The following is a 19,450-nucleotide window of genomic DNA, read 5'->3' on the forward strand; positions in this document are numbered from 1 at the left end:
GGGTTGCACTCCCAAGCTGCGGACCCTGTCCTTTAGAGGGAGTGCAACCCCATTCAGGACAAGATCCAAGTCACCTACCAAGGAGTTCAAACCACCTACCAGCAGGACCTCCGTCTTGTCTGGATTGAGCTTCAGTTTATTGGCCCTCATCCAGCCCATTACCTCAGCCAGGCACCGGTTCAGTACAGCCACTGCCTCACCTGGATTGGTGGAAAACGAGAGGTAGAGCTGGGTATCATCAGCGTACTGATGATTCCGCAGCCCACACCTCCGGATGACCTCTCCCAGCGGTTTCATGTAGATGTTGAATAGCAAGGGGGACAGAATGGACCCCTGTGGAACTCCATGGCATAACTGCCATGGCGCAGAGGTAAAGTCCCCCAGCACCACCTTCTGGAATCGGCCGTTGAGATAGGAGCGGAACCACTGCCAAGCAGTGCCTCCTACTCCCAGCCCCTTAGCCTATCCAGAAGGATACCATGGTCGATGGTATCAAAAGCCACCGAGAGGTCCAGGAGAACCAACAGGGACACACTTCTCTCTCCCTGCACAGGTCATCATACAGGGCGACCAAGGCAGATTTAGTACCATACCCGGGTCTGAAGCCGGACTGAAATGGGTCCAGATAATCAGTCTCATCCAAGAGAGCCTGGCGTTGTCCCGCCACCACCCGCTCCAACACCTTGCCCAGAAACGGGAGGTTGGCCACCGGCCAGCTTACTGGTTGCATGCATTTCTTTGCTTCGGCAAATGCTGAAAAGGCATGTCTATTACTCTGCACACATGTGCTTCCCCTCCCTGCCTCCTGCTTTTCCAATGTAATATGTTTATTTTGCCAAAATAACAAAATCTTCTCCCTCTGTATGTCTATCCTCTGAGTTGAGGATTAAGCAGATGGTCAAAGCCAGCCAAAATGTGTGGGCCAGTGGCCACTTTGTAAAACAGAGCAAGCTGCCAGCTTTCAGCTTGTCTTCTACAGCTGTCTTTTATTTTCTCCTGTTTTCCATAGTTGCAAGGGACCATCCTTCAGTATGTGAAAACCTTGATAGAAGTGATGCCGAAGATCTGCCGCCTGCCAAGGCATGAATACGGATCTCCAGGTTGGTACTTGGATGGCATTAGGGGAGCCTTTTCCCTGGTGCCCTCTGGATGTTTTGGGCTACAGCTTCCAGCGTTCCTGATCCATGGCCATGGTGACTTGGGTAGATGGAAGTCCAAAACATACGGAGGGCACCCAGCTGGAAAGGCTGCATCATGAGATGCCTGTCGACATTAACTCTTCCACTGTAAGAACCTTTCTGCCTTCAAGATGTTCCTCGGAGAGTGACATGTGCTACTGTCCTGCCTTAAAGCCGCCCCAGAGACAGTGACTTGCCAGACGCCACCTGGTGAACTTCATGGCTGAAGAGAAGTTTGAACCCAGGTCTCCCTGGTTTGCGTACACCACACTGCCAGTAATTAGATTGCTTAATCAACTAATTGCCCCAGCCTTTTCCCAATTTGCTTGGGGCAGTGTACTCCGGTTGGCTTAAGCAGATAACATCCAGCCGTGGGCCAGGCTGCAATGCACAGAGCTCTGGCGAGCAGCAGCGAAGGGGATCGCTGCACTTCGCAGAGGCCACCACTGGGAGGCAAACCGGCCTCATGAGCAGCAGCGCTTTGAGCTTCCCCGGTGTGGGCAGCCTTTGCCGCTCGATGGCCATCCTGCTCTGCACGAACTGGGCCTGCCGTTGCTCTCAGGGGCCTTCCTCCTCCCAGTGGCCCCTGCCCTCCCGAACAGGGGCACCGCCCCCACTTGGCACACACCTGCTTCTCCCAGGTGCTGCCAAGGGCAGCGTGCAGCATCACTGCATGGCCGTTGATGCCCTGGGCGTTCCAGAAGTGCTTCTGTTTCGACATGCTCCAGAGGTAGTTGCAAGTACCATTCCTTTTCCTTGCTACTTTTATTATAGCTTTAAATGGATTTGACCTACTTGTCACATATTTGTTTTAATATGGACTTTTCATAATTTAGCTATATTTTATCACTGTGTGTGTTGTGTTGTGTTGGCCCATTCAAGTGAAAAATTGGGAAGGAATAAAATAATCTGTGTCATAGTAACCTTATTTTATTTTATTGTATCCATTCATTGAAAGCCTTATAAAATAAATGTCCCTAGCAGAATGATCCCATGGTCCCTGAACAGTGTCTGGAGGGCCCCAGTTCTGTTGTCTGTGTGAATCCCAGCTCTGATTAGGGAAAACAGCTCTGACCTCAGAGCTGTGACCTGTCCTCAGCGAGCCCCTGTCCCTGAACTGGCAGCTTCTCCAGGGCTGTAAGCATGTCTTCAGAGAAGGACATTCGGAGAGAAAGAGACCAGCACCACCAACTCACAACATAGACTAGCACTGCTGTGGCCTCCTTCCCTTCTAAAGCACCAAAGCACCGTATTTAGCTGAAACTGGCCATCTAACTGCTTTGCAGGGCAGGAGAAACATGGAGGTGAGTTTTGCCTCTGTGCTCTTCCTATTTATGAAAAATAGGAGCCCCATAATCCACACATTCTGGAGGGTTACAGGCTGCCTCATTATCTTGTGCCCTGGGTGTGTTACGTTTTAAAAATGTAATCATAATGTTGATACAAATAAAATGAAATACTGGAAACAGTCCATAATGTAAAACTAATATGTATGCACAAGGAAGCTGCAGAAGCATTCACAATTTTAGGCCAATCATCCCTCTTTAGATATGGAAGTACTTGTTCTGCTGAAGTAGGCATGCAACAGGACTAGGGCTGTATGAATCATACAAGTCAAGCTTGTCGGCATTCTTGGGATTCCATCTCAGATTATGAGCTTCATTTTTTTTTTTTTTGGTTTGCCCCCAAAATTATGCACATTTCAGGACTTATTTACCTAACTACATATAGGAATTGACAGCAACTTGTCTGACAGACTTGGTAGTTCCCTTTCCTGTCATAGTTATTTATTTAAAACATTTTTATGCCACCCCCATTGCAACAAAGCCTCGGGGCAGCTCACAACAGAAACAAAATACATAAATACATAAATAATAACAATGTAACAATAAAAAAATTATTTAAAAACCCCCGGTGCATCTCGACTAAAAATTTAAAATCCTATAAATACAAATCATTTAACAATTAAAATAAGTTTTAAATAAAAAGTCACCGAAAAACAAATAACAACGGCGCCAGGCGGACCTCTCTGGGGAGCGCGTTCCATAGGTTGGGTGCCACCGCAGAGAAGGCCCTCCTCCAGGTACTCACCCTCCTAATATCATTCACAGAGGGTTCCCGGAGAAGGGCATCTGTTGCTGATCTCAAAGGGGCGGCATAGCCACCCCCTAGTTAATTTGTGATCTCTCTTCCTTGCTTCTCCCAAGGAATCCTGGAGTTTTTCCATCACCAGCTGAAGGACATCATTGAGTATGCAGAGCTAAAGACTGATGTATTCCAGAGCCTGAGGGAAGTGGGTAATGCCATTCTTTTCTGCCTTCTCATAGAGCAGGCCCTGGTGAGTTGAGATGAATTCTTTTGGAAATTGGCTGGGCTAAACAAACTTCAGATAATACATTAATAAACGAGTAATTCCAATTCAACAAGTATAAATATGGTTGGGATCCAAGGAGAGTGATGCCATTTAGCTATGTCTGAGGAGCAGGACTAGGCATAAGCTGTAAAACTGTGTAAATAAGAACAGATTTTAGGAAGTAGCATGGTGCACTCAGAAGCAAAGAGTTACTGAATGTGGGAATTAGGCCACGGTGAAAGCGGTGCAGATTATGGGTTAGTTCCGAGTTGAGAAAGGCCCTTTGTTTTGAATCTGATTTGGAAAATCACCATAAAGTGATCAGATCACTGTGAAGTTCATTGCAAGTTGAGGTGTGTTCTGTACAGATGACATAGAGCATCCATGCTGAAGGAGAGCTTGGCGCTTGTTCCCATAGCTTTTTATGTAGGACAGGCATGTGCGGAACCAGCCCTAACGGTCCGCATATACCCATGATTTCGGTCCTTGCTGGTCCCTTGCCTGTGCTATCCACTCCACTTCAGGCATGGCAGCAAAAGCGCAGTGCGGAATGTGTACTTTGCATGACACGGATGTTGGACTCTGAAACACGGAGTCTCGATTTCTCAGAGTACCCACTCTGTCTGCTTCCTATACAGCTGTTAGCACCCAGGCCCAGACTGAGAATGTGGGAAGCTCCTATCCAAATATCTCTTAGTGTCTATTCTAGTCTATTCCTTCTTGTGTTTCCCATCTTCCATTAAGGTGAAGGACTCTAGGCTGTTCGGCCATATCACAGCTCCCTTGAACAGTGCCTTCTCCCATTGTGGATATGTTAGTCCTTCTAATCTGCGTACTGTCGAGCCTGTGCTTATGTGCAACACCTTCTTTCTCCTCCTCTTACTGGATGCTTAATCCACTCAGTTGCTTCTCATAGAAATGGCACCTGATTAGTATATCAGAGAGCCAATATTATCTTGCCATAATTGCAGAGTGTCAATGGCCGCACAAAGGTAAGCACAGTGAGTCCTATGTAAAGGAAAGATGTTCTGGGCAGGGTGATAAGAATTCTATTGATCGTGTGTGTGACAAGGTTATCTGATCACTCAGTTTTAAGCCATTCAGTGAAGATTTTGATACTGTATGCAAAATAATTAATTCTTTTGGACTTTCCGACAGCCATAAAGCTACCCAAGACTCAGAGCTCACTTACTGAGTACACTTGTCCCATGATGTATTAATGTGTCCTCTCTGAGATTCCATCTCCTGCTTGTGACTCAAGGGAGAACATTTTGGCATGAGCTTATTTTTCTTAACTACACCATTCCAAAACAGCAAATATTTTTTCTGAATCAAAGATTCAGAGCAGTAGACTTTTTTATGAGTAGATCTTAACTCCTGGTAGAATGGCCTTTGACAAAGACCTTCTGAATTCATGATTTCCTGAACATCATAATGAAAGTCAATTTCTAGTAGAATTCTACAAACATGTCCTTTTCCAAGGACAAACTAATCTATCGATTACTAATCTATTAACTTATTCAGGTACTTAGGACGTGCAACAAAGCACAGGCAGTTGTCATCTGAAGTTACCATGTGATTAAAAACAAGATCTATGTGTGCAAAGATGGCTCTGGAAGGAAAAGGGACTCCATGTGTAGGCAGCCACAAAGCTCCCTCCCCCTCTATGTTTGACAGTCAAGGGATAAGGTAAAATTGGACGAAACAACCAGTTCTAGTGCTGGCTTTCTGATGAAGTAGAAAGCACCTCCTTCTCATCATACAATTAACTGTTTATAAAATATTGCCCTGGACATAGAAACAAGTAACTAACACCCTCCTAGGATGTGCATCATGTTACTTGCGGTTAGTGCCCGAGGCTTGGATGAGGGACTGTGCACTTACTTTTGACTCTGTAAGGCATGGCTGGAGATTGGAGAATTGATCACAGCATTCCAAATGTGTCCTCACGCAGAGATCTATTGACACCTCCTCTTTTTGCAGTGTCTTGCCTCTTTGCATGCAGCCTGCAGCCATCATGGTTTACTTTGTTGCTACACCGCCCTGTAGACTCATGCAGAATTTGCTGCCAACCATTACTCAAGTCTCCTCCGGCATTTCTGCTTTCCAGGTCTTGCCTCTGTGTGTGTCTGCAGTTTGGAATAACTTTGGGTATCTGTATGTGTTTCCAAATGCTTCTCATTCTGTGGTTCCTCTCTTGGCTTCTTCCAGCCCATTTCTATGATTAATGGGGCATTGCCTAAAAGGAAAAAAGTATGCAAAGGATTGAAATCTGGATACTATTTCTCTATCCACAGTGGCATGTCTAGGTCCTCCTTTCTGTTAGCATCAAGAGTTATTTGCTTTCCATAGAGTGATATAAAAGCAACAACATAGAAGATCATGCAAGACCGTTTTCATTTACACATTTGGTGGCTTACAGCCAAAGAGCTACAAGAGTCTCTCCCATGATATAGTGTTGTGTGAAATAGAAACAATTGCAATTAAGTTGTCAGGCTGCAATTTACATTCACAAGACTTGTTTCAAACCAAATGTCTTTACAAACAGACCTTTATCTTCCCTTGCTCTGCATATACCATGGGGTGAGCCACAAGCCAGCTCTGTGTATCCAGCTGACTCCTTTTTATGACCCTCATGTTTTCATGAGTCCTTTCTAATGAGCTCCCAAGCTTGCTTTAGGTACAGCCTGTAAAGGCACATTTCTTTTACTTTTAGTGGCAAGACGTTGGGCGTGTCTGCAGCAGCTTTTTCCTGGAAGGATCCTAGAACAGCCTTCCCCAAGCTAGCACCCTGCAGATGTGTGGCAGAACAATTTCCATCATCCCAACCAGCACCACCATCTTCAGGGCACCAGGTTGGAGAAAGCAGCCCTGGAATGCCCAAGAAAGAGGTCCTTGTGACAGCGACCCCTAACTAGGCTCCCTCTTCTGGGCTTTATAGTGCGAAGCTCTCTGAAAGTCTCTGCGGTGTTTTGCTGAAATATAAGAGGGACTTTGGCTGCATCTAAACCTGGGATTTCACACAGCCAAATGGAGGCTTGGCTTGTGAATAAATACATTTGAATAGTTGGCCTGGCTACCTTTTAGGGTGGTCTTGCACTCCTGTGATGCTCTTGGTCCCTGTGAAGTGCAAATAGGTGTCAATAGAGGCCCAACAATGGGCACATAGAAAAGAAATCAAATGAAGAAAGACAAGGGGCAGGTGCAGTGGCGATTAGTACAGTTTTGCAATGGCCATACTGGCTGCGGCTGGTGGGAGTTGTAGACCAATACATCTGCAAGGTGCAAAGGTAGGGAAGATGGATTTAGCATGTTGTTACGGACAAGCCAGTTTATCACTTTTAGGCAGTAGCAGGTAACATGCCCCAAGTAACAAACCAGACTCAGATGAGTCAGAAAGTCAACCCAGGCCTAATGTAGGGGATTGGCTTTTTATTTATTTATTTATTAAAACATTTTTATGCCGCCCCATTCGCCGAAGCCTCGGGGCGGCTTACAACAATAAATAAAATAATCATAATCATAAATTAAAAATATAAACATTAGAATAAAATATAAACATACAATATAAAATAAGCTGCCCTGGCCAGATAAAATTCAATAATATTAACATTTAAAATGCTGCTTAAATAAAAAGGTCTTCGCCTGGCGCCGAAAAACAAATAACGACGGCGCCAGGCGGACCTCTCTGGGGAGCGCATTCCATAACTTAGGCACCACCGCTGAGAAAGCCCTCCTCCGAGTACCCACCCTTTCTTCACCTAGTTGAAGCCGGAGGAGGAGGTGTGCCTAATTTGGACTGGGACTGTGGCACTGAGGCAGGAAGGTTCGCCTGCATGTGTCCCCCCACCCCCAACCACAAAGCAAATGGCAGTTTTGGGGAGAGTCAATAGATCCAAACTTTCCTTCCCACCCTCGTGGCTGCTTTTACATTAAAAAGCAGGCACCTTTGAACAGGGTCTGCAGGACCTGGAGGAGCTCCCTGTGGAAGGCTGTGGGCACAGTATTGCTTACCATGGTCCCCACGTCTGTTGTTAGGTAAAGCCAGAATCCTGCTTCTCAAACTGAGTTTCATAGGCTTGAAAGGAGTCTGTAGTCATGGGGTCAAATGGACTGGCCTGCAAGGATGCCCAGTCTTCACTGAGAAGCTTAGAAGGTTGGTGCCTGGGTGGGGTTAAGTGCCTGGAAATTAGATGGCTCAATTTAGTCTCTGAAAGACCTGAATTGTCCTTCTAAGCGTAGGTGCTTGGGAACCTCTCTTCAGAGAGGCCTCTGGAGGGAACCATGTTGGACTCCAGATGTGGTGGATTCAGGGGGCTTTCCATCTTCTAGTCAAGGTGTGGGTCATTCATGGCATTCCAGATGTTCTGGCCAACAGCTCCCATCAGTAGCCAGTGGTGAGGGATGAAAGGAATTGGAGGCCAGAGTATTGGAGGACCACAAGTTGTTTGCATGTTTCTTGTACTAAGTTTAGGGTTAGGGTTAGCAGAAGAGACAACACCCCATAATCCTTCACAGTACATGATGACATTGTGTCACATAAAGTAGAAGACGTTTGTGTTAATCATGGGCAAAGCTTGCTTGGAATCAGAGTGCCACACTGTTCAGCATCGTTGTTCAGACAAATAGTCAAACTATTCTGTAAATAGAAAACTCCAGTGAAACTCCAAATTTGCATAAGGCAAGAAGATCTTGGATAGGATGATATAATGATATTTGGATTCAAAAGGCATTTTCTTTCATTCTTTCATCCTCGAGATTGGGCTCTATTTGAATACACCCTCTTGAGTCACACGGGGCAGTATGCCCTTCCCAAGCATACAGACAGCTGGACAATCAGTCCCACGGGGAATTTTTAACACCTTTTATCTTTCTTCCTCCTGCCTCAGTCCCAGGAAGAAGTGTGTGATTTGCTGCATGCTGCTCCCTTCCAAAATATTTTGCCCAGGGTCTACATCAAAGGTAAGGAGTGAAGAGATGGACAGATATTAGTCATTATTCCCAGAGATGTGTAACAGCTATAGAATTGCAGATATATACTTGAGATCAGTAAGTTTCTAAGAACCTTAGGCCTAGCCAGCCATTCATTGACTTCAGCTTACCAGTGGTCCCACTGAACACACAAAAGGTAACATCACACTGCCTGTGAGCAACAGCAAGAGCCTTGCTTTTAAAACAAGACCCTTTTACGACTGTGCCGGTCTCATGGCTATAACCGCAGTCCCTCCACAGTGCATTACTTTGTTTCTGCTCTGTCACACTGGTCCCCGAGTTGGACAATGGTTGGGAAGTGACTCTGAAATGCTAGATTTTTTTTCGTTTTGCTTTCTCATTTCACTGTTTGCTGCTCGCTTAACAGAAGGAGAACGCTTGGAGGTACGCATGAAGCGTCTCGAAGCCAAATATGCCCCACTTCACCTGGTTCCCTTAATAGAGAGGCTGGGAACACCTCAGGTAAGGATGACATTCAAAGCCACATTGAGTGGGTGACCCAAAATGTCATATCTGGAACCCCCACCCCACAATTGTCCCTAAGCCACAGGAAGTCTTTCTGGTTGTTGCCTAGGTTTCAGTTCAACATTATGTAGTCTGTCCACAGATATTTCGCTGCTACTAAGCAAAATTAGATTGTTCTTACTGAGGCTCTGTGTGTGGTGTATGCAACAGTGTCCCTGTTATCACTCACTAAGTAAAGCAAGGTCAAAAGGAATGAGTTTGCTCATAATTGTCCTGCTGGCTACCAGAGTTTTAGATCTGGATTTTTATCCACAGACTTTGAGCCAAGAACTTCTCAGTTCACATAATCACAAACCTGAGAACCATGATTACAATCTTCTCTCTTATTTCCATCATCTCAAGAAGAAGGACCGAAGCAAACCTTATGACATCTCAGTGGGAAGTTTCCTACCCTCTCCCTATCCGTCAATTGTAATACTTGCCATATGAATTATTATGAGATTGTAGGTTTCTCCAACCCTTACATAATCTGTAGGCTCAAACTAAGATACTTCTAGATGTGCAATTCTTTCTGTTATAAATTGTGTTTAGCAACCCAGGTCGGTTGGAACATTATCCTGGTTCACACATGATGCTATGCCAGGTTTTAGCTCTGTGTAGGCAAGCCCCAAGGATGCCTGCCTTCTCCTTCTCTGCAGCTGGGAGGAGACATTACTCTGGATTGAATTTCTGTGACTCCTGGCTTGTCATTAGATAGGAATTAGGAATTGTTCTTTAAGACAACCTGCTTTGCTAAACAATCCACAGTTTACATGTGGATTGTGTAACAATCAACTAGAGGGTTTGGGGGGTTTTAATGATGTTTCTTGGCTCATAGGTAAGGGCAAGCCAGGAATTATAGACACTGAAATAGAATTATGGTTAAGATTTCCTCTTAGCTATGCAGGAGGCAGAGAGAGGAGCAAAGAGCACACAAACCCAAGACACTACATCATCATTTAGGGTTACTTGTAAATTGGACCGTGTAGCAAGTAACCATTGCTTGCTGCCAAGTGTAAAGCCAGCAGGAAGCTGCAAACAATCCTGAATCTCCTGTGAGGGTACCATCAGAACCCCCATAGTTTTGGATAGATGGTGTTTGTCCTGGCATGAGCTTAGCATATATAAAATGCAACAAATAATGTGAAATTGTGTATATGCTGGTGGGTTAAGTGTAACTCTTAGAGCCAGATCTAACACAAGCTTACTTGACAAGGGTCCCACTGAGCTGAGTGGGAGCTCTTTCTTTGTAAATGTTCTTAGATTGCTACTTTTACATCTAGATCCAAGGGAGGCAAAATGCATGCCTCATGCAGCCCCTGCCACAGCATCAAATTTAGCAATTGTGGGTGAAAAATCGAGAATGCCAGTTTTAGCCTTCTAAAGCACTAAAGCAGGCAATTCAGCTCTCTTGTAAGCTAAATATGACCCTTTTAGTGCTTTGTAGCCACTCTGGAGTGCTGAAGAGAGGTGTATTTAGATTGCAGAGAAGCAAAAAGTAGCCCATGTAACATTTCATAGTGCCATGGAATGGTTTGTGACCGAATTTCATCAGGAAACCACCGGGAAGCAATTTTTTAAATGGATCTTCCCTCTGGTGTTGCAGCATCCCAGGGAGTGTGGGCTGCTTGGTGGGGTAGCAGGACAAAAAAAAATGGTGCCCAGGCCTCCTTTAGTTGTCCACCTCTGCTCTAAATAGATACATTAAAATAATGCACAGCAATCTGCTATAGTTCAGAATAATGTAATAAAAATCACTTCTTGCTATTAAATCATTTACAACATGAGCTTATCCTGAACTTTATTTTGTTGGGGACACGATAAAGCAGTGTTCATGAAATGTGAGCGATTGCAATATTTTAAAGCTGTTTCTCTCTTCATATACAAAAAGATTATTCAAATAATACTCATCTATCCCTCTGTGCGGATGTACATTTTTGTGTACGTAATGCTTAGCTGTCTGTCTGTCTAATGATCCATCCTTGTTCTGGAATCTGTTTGCCTGCCCTATTTCTCTCTGTCAACTGTCTAATGAATATTAGTCTCTAATCCATTCATGAGGGACATTAGACAATAAAATGACAACTGAGGCAAACCTGAGCACTCCTTCTTCTCACATTTATTTTAGTGTGAGATTGTTAACCATTGTGTAACTCTCCAGCGGTGAGCAAGAGGGCTTCATTTTGGGTCAAATGAGATGTAACGTAGGAGATCCATGATTAGGATCTCCCAGTGTTTTTTGTTTATAACTCTCATAGTGCTAAGTTGAAGACTGGGGAACAAGAAATGGGGAAGGAGAGATTTAGCCCTTTTATAATCCTCTGTATTCATAGATTTTATTGTAAGCCATCCAGAGACAAAAGTGATGGACAGCCTAGAAATATCCTAAATGGATTAATAAATAAATAATCCCCTGATCTAAATGCTCCCAACTGTCTTGAAGCTGCAAGTTTCCTTGAGTTCTCCCACAAAGATAGTAGTAGCTCTCTCTCTCTCTCTCTCTCTCTCTCTCTCTGTCTCTGTCTCTGTCTCTGTCTCTGTCTCTGTCTCTCATATTCTCTTGCTATCACTCAGCCATGTCCATGACCTTCCAAGGACCTGAATGGAGCTTCCAATAAATTAATAAGAACTCAATTGCAGGAGGATCCACCTCTCCCTCCTCACTTCTCCCTTAAGTCATAGGCTGCTTTCTGGGGATTCATATTGTTCACCCATTAGTTTTATTATTTCCTAATTAGCCTTTTATCTTGGTTTACCTTCAGGAAAACCCAGAGTGGCTTACATGAGGCTCTGCAGACTTCCATCTAGATACTAGTATGAGATTCTCTCAGGTCATCTACTAGAAACTAGTGGAAGAGTCTTTCTACTCCTGACATACATGAATGTTTTTAGACACTTTTAAGGGCTTGGTTCTTAAACTTCCAAAGTTTAGAATAGCTGATCAGGGCTGTCAAGAATAGGACATTTTGGCAGGCGTTCATTCATAGGATCCCCACATGTCAGTGACAACTGGACCTGCACATCACCACAACCAAGCTTCCAAAGATTCCAAGCTTCCAATTCGATATCTCATCAAATAGAGGTGTAAATCAACTAATGATGTATTGCGTCACCTTGTGTTCCCATGTGTATAATGCTTAGCTAATTCTGGTTCAGATTTGGCCAAATGCAGATCTGAATCAAGGTGATGCAGACATATTTTGCAGTGTCTGAATTGGACCAAATCTGAACATTCCTGAAGATTCAGGATTCAAAGGGACACAGAAACATAGTTAGGGGGTATCCCAAAACTGATAAGATCTCTCCCAATGTTCTCCATCTAAAGAAAATACCTGGATGGGGAAAAGAAGGGTGTGTGTGGGAGGGGTATAGTTTTGTGACCAGCTGCTGTAACCAGTAATCACAGTGCCTAGTTTTACCAGAGCTTTCCAGGCCCACCGCTCTGCGTGAGGGATGCTGAGATAACATACTTCAGGACTGGTCCGGTGTTCAGTGCTTTTTGCTGGTTCTTTCTCCTAAGGGCAGGAATATTAAAATAGTTTTGGTGGAATCTGTATGAGCTGGGAGGGTGCTGCATTGGGTGCTTATACGGACAAGGTTGGATGTTAACTCTGCATCTGTGAGTGTACCCTTGACATCCATCATCCACCACCGTCCTATTATATTTTCTGTCACTTTGGTGTCAATTAAGCAACACCCCCTGCCCACAAACCTTAAAACTTTTCATTCATCATAACTCCCTAGCCCTTGAACCCCTTCTGAAATTTTGCAGGTTTCTTGCCCAGGGACACTGCTTTTATATGTTCTATTTTCTTACAGATTTCCCCACTTCCACAAAGAACTCAACAGGGGAGTAAAGAAAAACGAATTACTTCTGCCCCCATCCCACCAATTTGAACATTCCCCTTCTACAAAACAGATTGCACCTGTCCTTCTGAAATTTGCAGGCTGGTGTCACTTCTATGCCGCACGTCATTTCTCTAACAACTGTTCCCACAAAACATAGAGATATTTTTTTAAAAACCCAAACTTTACAGTAGGGCTGCAAAACTCCCAGACCACAGGTAGTCCACATCAGTTCAGCATGGACAAAGGCAAAATGAGCGGGTGTGATTGCATTAGTGGATGCAGGTGTACCACCTGGATAATCCAGCCCAGAAAGGTCTGGTCCACCATCCAAATCTGGGGCCTGTGAGGCTGCTCTTGCACAGAGCTTTCTGCATCTGTTCATCTTAAACTCTGCAGGATTTATTGCCTCATAAGGGCAATTATCCTAGAAAATTCCATCACATTCTGCAAAGAAATGCAAATATGATTGACAGGTGGCTTTCAGTTTTGTTTTTGTTTTGGTCAAATCAACATGTAAAGCCATGTAACATAAAACCTTCCATGGCTGATGGGCACATTTCCCTCATAATTAGCTACTACTCGTGCAAAATTGATCTAGGTGTGACTAAGAGGGAAAAAGATACGGCTATTTATTGATTTCTAATGATAGCTAATAAAGAAGCATGAAAATTTGTATTTCGTAATATTTGAAACTGAGTTGAACTGGCAGTCTCTGAAGCAGCCTGAGCCAAGCTAGGCTGCTTTTCTACATCATGAAATAGTGTTGTAAACCAAAATTAAGCTAATATATCGATTATCCATCTTAATTTCAAAATGTATGTTCCTAAACAAAATCTATTAGTCTATTAACCCTATTTTGTTCAGAAGGGAGACTAGAGAGATAATCCAGACAATTGATTCAGTAATATGGATAGATGTATAGACCGTTAAGCATTATAGAAAAACTAAATAGGATAACTTGTTACTTGATTGAGCAAAAGTTGCTTCCACTGATTAACAGTAATTGATCAACTGAGAAAGTAAAGAGTGCATTCCTTTTGTTCACCATACCTACAAGAGCAGATAAACTTACTAAATGGTAAACTGGAGCTAATTATCTGCTCAGCAATTTTTTCTAGGACACTATAAGAGTGTTACTAAGGATCAGTTCACAGATAGTCATCCTAGCAATCCTCCACATGGTGCATTGACCTCCCGGATTCTGCAGCTCACACTTCTTTGCCATGGGAAGGCATCCTGCTTGGGCTGGATGAGCGTATGGACTGCCTAGAGTAAGATACATGGCAATGCTCTTCATATCTTTATAACCACAGGAATCTTGAGCTGCTTGTTCTGGGCCTAGTTTCTCATGATTCATGGGAGTGGGTTCATTTCTCTGGGCCAGCTATCCTGATTTTTCTTTGTGAAGGTGTATCTGGCTCTTTCCACCTTAATTGCCTGCTTGAAAGCTGCATTTTACCAATGTTTACCATGATGTAGACATGAAGAGTAGGTGTGTGTGTCTTAATACTCAGGCATATACACAATCAGGAACCATGGGTATCTTTATGTTCTTACACATCCACCATAGGGAGTATCAGTGGAACACTCGTACAGTGTGAACGGTGTGGATCTAAAGCTTATGTCACTGAGGTTAACCTCTAGGTAAAAAAAGACAACATGTGAACCTGGGCCTTAATTCTGTTGTCACAATTTGAAAATATTTGAAGTTTGCAAACCCAGGATCTGAAAAGCTTCTCTACAATAACTTGATTTTTTTCTTTTTGCATATTGAATATTAATTCCTTTCTTCTCCATTAGAATGTACTTGTAACTATATAGCTTAAATTCTGCAACAGGAGTCCTTTCCCCAATAATTATAATTGAAAAAGGGTTTGGTCCTAGGAGAGCCAGGCATTAAGTTAGGGTAATACGTCTGAAGTTCCCTAAGAGATTTGAGAGACATTGATAGCAGATGATGGAGCCTGCATTTGTGGCAGGCAGGAGGAGGCTAAAACTAATACTGCCAGCCATCACACTGCAGGGAAGAGGAGACACTGCGAGATTTAATTGTGTGCATAAAAGTACAGGTTGTGCATGCATGATCATTTCAGGAAACATTAACCAGAAGGGAAGAGCTTGAGGTAAAACAGCAGCAACAACAAAACATCTTGTGACACTTTAAAGACTAACAGATTGATTTGGCATGGGCTTTCCTAGAAAGCTCCTAGAAAAACTTGTCCCGGAATGCATTTGTTAGACTGCAAAGGAACACAAGCGTCTTTGATAGTGTTGTTGTAATATACTAACACTGACACTTTCGGGAAATTGTCGCGGTAGCCTTAAAGACAATTGTCAGGCAGAGGCTTCCCCCGTTGGCTTTCATGCTGGGATCAGAATTAGGCATGCATATCCACTGTGCATGAGCTGTCTGATGGGGCAAATTGAGAAGCCCTGTTCACATGTGAAGTGGAGATGGTTGGCCAGGCACGCAGGACCACTTAGATGCCTCCATGGGTGCGCTAGAAGAAGCCCATTACGAAAAAGTCATTTGCTGTGGTTCTGCCTAGATGGAGGGATGGTGAAACTTAGTCCACAGCTGAGCAAGAAAACAGCCTGTTTCCTGGAGAAATTGTTATCTTCTTTGGTTTCATACCAAACTGGGCCTTCTTTCATTTTAGGAGTATAATTATTATAGAAATACATTCCCTTGCAGAAATAAGTGAAAAGTTGGAGAAGAGGGGCAGACTTACCTAGAAATCTTATGTAGAAGCCTTCAGAAAATTCTTAAGGTTTGTCTTAAAAATTTTCACCTCCTTCTTGTAGAAGAAGTGTCTTAAGAAGCTTATCATTACTCAAGAATGACTTCATCTGATTATTCTAGGAGATTAGTTTTTCCTCTCACTTGCTGAAGTTGACATTTGGGAACAATGATGTGTTTATGTAACCTTAAAAAAGACTTTAAAGAAGTCCCCAGCCAGCAAAGATGATAATGTTAGAATGGGCTGCTTTCAGACTTTACTAGTAGTCTCCATGTCTCAAAGACTCCATATCTGGAAATCTCAAATCTAGAAATAGCCTGCTGCTCAAAATCTGGTATGGTTCTTTGAATTAAACATGCAAGCCAGCAGGTATTTTGAGGAAGAAAAAGTATCTACATTGTCAAGCCTACATTTGACCATTACTCTTATAAATATCTGCTGCCTAATCATATTGCATACATTTTTGGAAGCTACTCTCACTGAGTTCTATGGGATTTTCCCTTGAGTAAGTATATATATATATATAAGATTTCAACCTAAAGATTCTTCATATGCAAGTAAGGAAGCATCTTTGATAATGCAAGAGACAATAGATGTACAGTGCTGACCATATTTTCATGTCCATAAATGATTTCCAGTATACCTGCATGTATTGCCTCATGTCTGGGAAAAGTTTCTCCAGAACCACACTTTCCAAGATGGTCTTCTAGCTTTATTCAGTGAAGATGTAACAAATCCACTCGATCCATGCCAAGAAGCCTATATTGAAACCATTTCACGTTACATGCTAGACTTCCAGCTTTAGTTCACCGCTAAGACTCAGAGGATGAATTCTTGTTGGGAGCATTGACAATCTGATGTAAAGAGACACAAAGCTGGAGCCACACAATGAGTGGCTCGTGTTGATTCCGGTACTGCAGCATCCTCTGCAAGGTGAATGGGTCACATCCATCCTGCTGTGCTGTTGGTTGCAACTACATTATCCAAAGTCAGGGCTGGGATGATAGAGCTCTATGATGGCTGAGATGCCTCCAGCTGTTTGCTGCACAGCCCCATCTCATCCTGCCATCCTGCCTCCCATTTCTGTGCTGCGTTTCTGTATTCTCATCGTCTTATTTATTGTTCTACATCAAATGAAAGCATACAAGTGATGAGTGCAATTCTCCAGGCAGTGGTCCTATATAACTCTCATTCTTTTCAATATGCAGAAGAGTCATACTTGAAACATATTGCCCTCTTTACATTACAATGTGTGGAGGTTAGGGCATGTTTCCAGCACTCAGTCCTATAAAACTGAAGTTGTGAAATAATGGATCATTTTAATGTTTTTCTATAAAGTTCTGGTTTTGAGTCATAAATAGGAGAAAAATCCATTTTCCTATTTATTTTATCTCATTAGTTTCATTTTTAGTCAGCCCTAAATTTCTAGCCAATACAATTAAAATGCACACAAAAAATACTGGGCCATTACAATACTTTTCCACGTTTCTCTTTGGCATCCATCTAATTTGAAGGTTTTCACAGAATTTTGCATTCCTGATTGTCAAAGTTAACTTCCATCTTAAACCCTAAACTTTAGCTCATCCTAAGCAACAGATACTAAATAACTAGCATGGATGTGCAAATTGAAATAATTCACAATAACCAGCTGTTATTAACAACACTAACAAATAGGCACATACAAGACATGATCATAAATCAACTATGCTGTGTGGCAGTTCAGCCTTCGCTACAAACACCAGTAGTAACAATGCACCACCGCAAAGCAGTACTTGCAGGCAAGAATTAAGAAGGTAACAACAATGCAATGTGCAGGAAATCTTGAAGATTAAAAAACAATCCTGGTAGAGAAGCACATTTCAGCTTCCCTTCCGAGTTATGCTTGAATGTTTGGATAAAGTAAGGATACTTTGGACAAGTGCCTCCTAATGTAAATAATACAGAAGTTCAGCATTCTCAGATACAAACTTTCATTGGATTTGAGGGCAAGGTAAACTCCCACATTGCACTGGGGGAATGGTGGAAAGGACAACAGACCCATTCTAAAAAGAAGTGACCTCTTTGTCATTGCGCTTCTCTCCCTTCCCAGCAAATTGCCATCGCTCGTGAAGGAGACTTGCTGACCAAGGAGAGGCTGTGCTGTGGGCTGTCCATGTTCGAGGTCATCCTGACCCGCATCCGGAGCTATCTCCAGGACCCCATCTGGCGTGGGCCTCCCCCAACCAACGGCGTCATGCACGTGGACGAGTGTGTTGAGTTCCACCGGCTGTGGAGCGCCATGCAGTTCGTGTACTGCATCCCCGTGGGAACAAACGAATTCACAGCTGAGTGAGTTGACCTGCTGAAGGCTGCATCGCATGTGTTCAGCGATCTTCCCCGCAGCCATAAAAGCTGTGGCAGATCTGTGAATGCTTCTGTACTCCAAGTTTGGAAGAATCTGGGCCACTTGATGAGTGGCTGGACTCTCTCTTTGGTGCCAGCCTCCTTTCTTGGTGCTAGTGTTCGAATTAGGAAAGGAATTTGGGATTTCCTGGTCAAGTGCTTTATCCTCTGAATGACTGTGGTCTGAGAGCATGGGTATCCACTGTATTTCAGTGCACTGGCACAACCTTCCCATATGTGTTGGACTGCAACTCCCATTATCCCACAGCTAGATGGCTATGGCATGATGGGAGTCGCAGTGCAACATAGCTGGAGGGCACCAGTTTCTGGGATCATTTACTCATACAATCATACTTGCTAATGCTTTATCACAGAATCCACCAAGCAGGAATTCACAGAGCAAGCAACTGACTCATATCCCAGTTAGGCCCCATTTTGAGTACCACACCCAGTCCTGGCCACGCACTTCAAGAAGAATGTGGACAAGCAGGAGGGGGTTCAGAGGAGAATGATGGGGTGACCAGGGACTGGAAATGGAGCCCTATGAGCAGAGGTTGAAAGAACTGGGCGCGCTTCGCTTGCAAAAGAAAAGACTGAGGAAAGATCGCCCTTTTCAAATACGTGAAAGGCTGTCACACAGAGGAGTGCCAGGATCCTTCTCGATCATCCCAGAGCGCAGGACATGGAATAATGAGCGCAAGTTACAGGAAACCAGATTCTGGCTGGATGTCAGGAAACATCCCCTGACTGTTAAAGCCGTGCCCAGAGATGTTGTGGGCAGTTTCACATTAAGGAGTTCAGGATGCAGTTGGACAGCCACCTGTCAGGGATGCTTTAACCTGGAGTCCTGCACTACCTCTATGATTCTGTGTTAACCAGTCAGTCTCTACATAACGCCTATTCTGTCACTTTTCCTTTTAGGCAATGTTTTGGAGATGGCTTAAACTGGGCGGGCTGTTCAGTCATAGTTCTGCTGGGGCAGCAGCGTCGCTTTGATCTTTTTGACTTCTGTTACCACCTGCTAAAGGTGCAGAGGCAGGATGGGAAGGATGAAATAATAAAGAATGTGGTAAGTATGGAGTAAGCACAGGGAGCTTTTCTTAGCAGGTCTTACAGCCCTGTTACCTACTGAGGCTCGCAGTGGCTCTCTGAGACCCTAGGCGGACCTCTTGCACAATATATTCCCAGTACCTGGAGTGAAACGTCAGAAGCTGCCTTGTATGGAGCCTGAGTTCTGGCACATCAGTGTTGCTTATGCAGCAGTTCTCCAGGGTACTGGTCAGGGGCTCTTCTTTCCCAGTCAGGCAAATTGCCAAGGATGGAACCTGGGGCTTATGCTTGCAAAGCAGGTGTCGTAGAAATGGTTCCACCCCTAAAGTAGGCCTTCCCTAAAGGCAGCAGATTTTCATGGTGATCAGGGATGTACACTTCTAGAATTTCTGGGGTTCTGT

General features: G+C 43.8%; 1 protein-coding gene across 1 annotated transcript in view; it reads left to right on the top strand.

Moving 5' to 3' along the window:
* The window catches only part of CYFIP2 (cytoplasmic FMR1 interacting protein 2), an 83,926-nt gene that overhangs the window by 58,794 nt on the left and 5,682 nt on the right, over positions 1–19,450 (top strand). Inside the window, exons 25-30 of the mRNA XM_044450964.1 lie at positions 1,010–1,100; positions 3,386–3,516; positions 8,421–8,493; positions 8,891–8,985; positions 17,707–17,945; positions 18,921–19,068. Of these exons, the coding sequence (XP_044306899.1) occupies positions 1,010–1,100; positions 3,386–3,516; positions 8,421–8,493; positions 8,891–8,985; positions 17,707–17,945; positions 18,921–19,068 (777 nt within the window). The remainder of the gene's footprint in view (positions 1–1,009; positions 1,101–3,385; positions 3,517–8,420; positions 8,494–8,890; positions 8,986–17,706; positions 17,946–18,920; positions 19,069–19,450) is intronic.

This window comes from Varanus komodoensis, unplaced genomic scaffold (assembly GCF_004798865.1).
Source record: "Varanus komodoensis strain SLA01 unplaced genomic scaffold, ASM479886v1 scaffold6_1, whole genome shotgun sequence".
Lineage (NCBI taxonomy): Eukaryota > Metazoa > Chordata > Lepidosauria > Squamata > Varanidae > Varanus > Varanus komodoensis.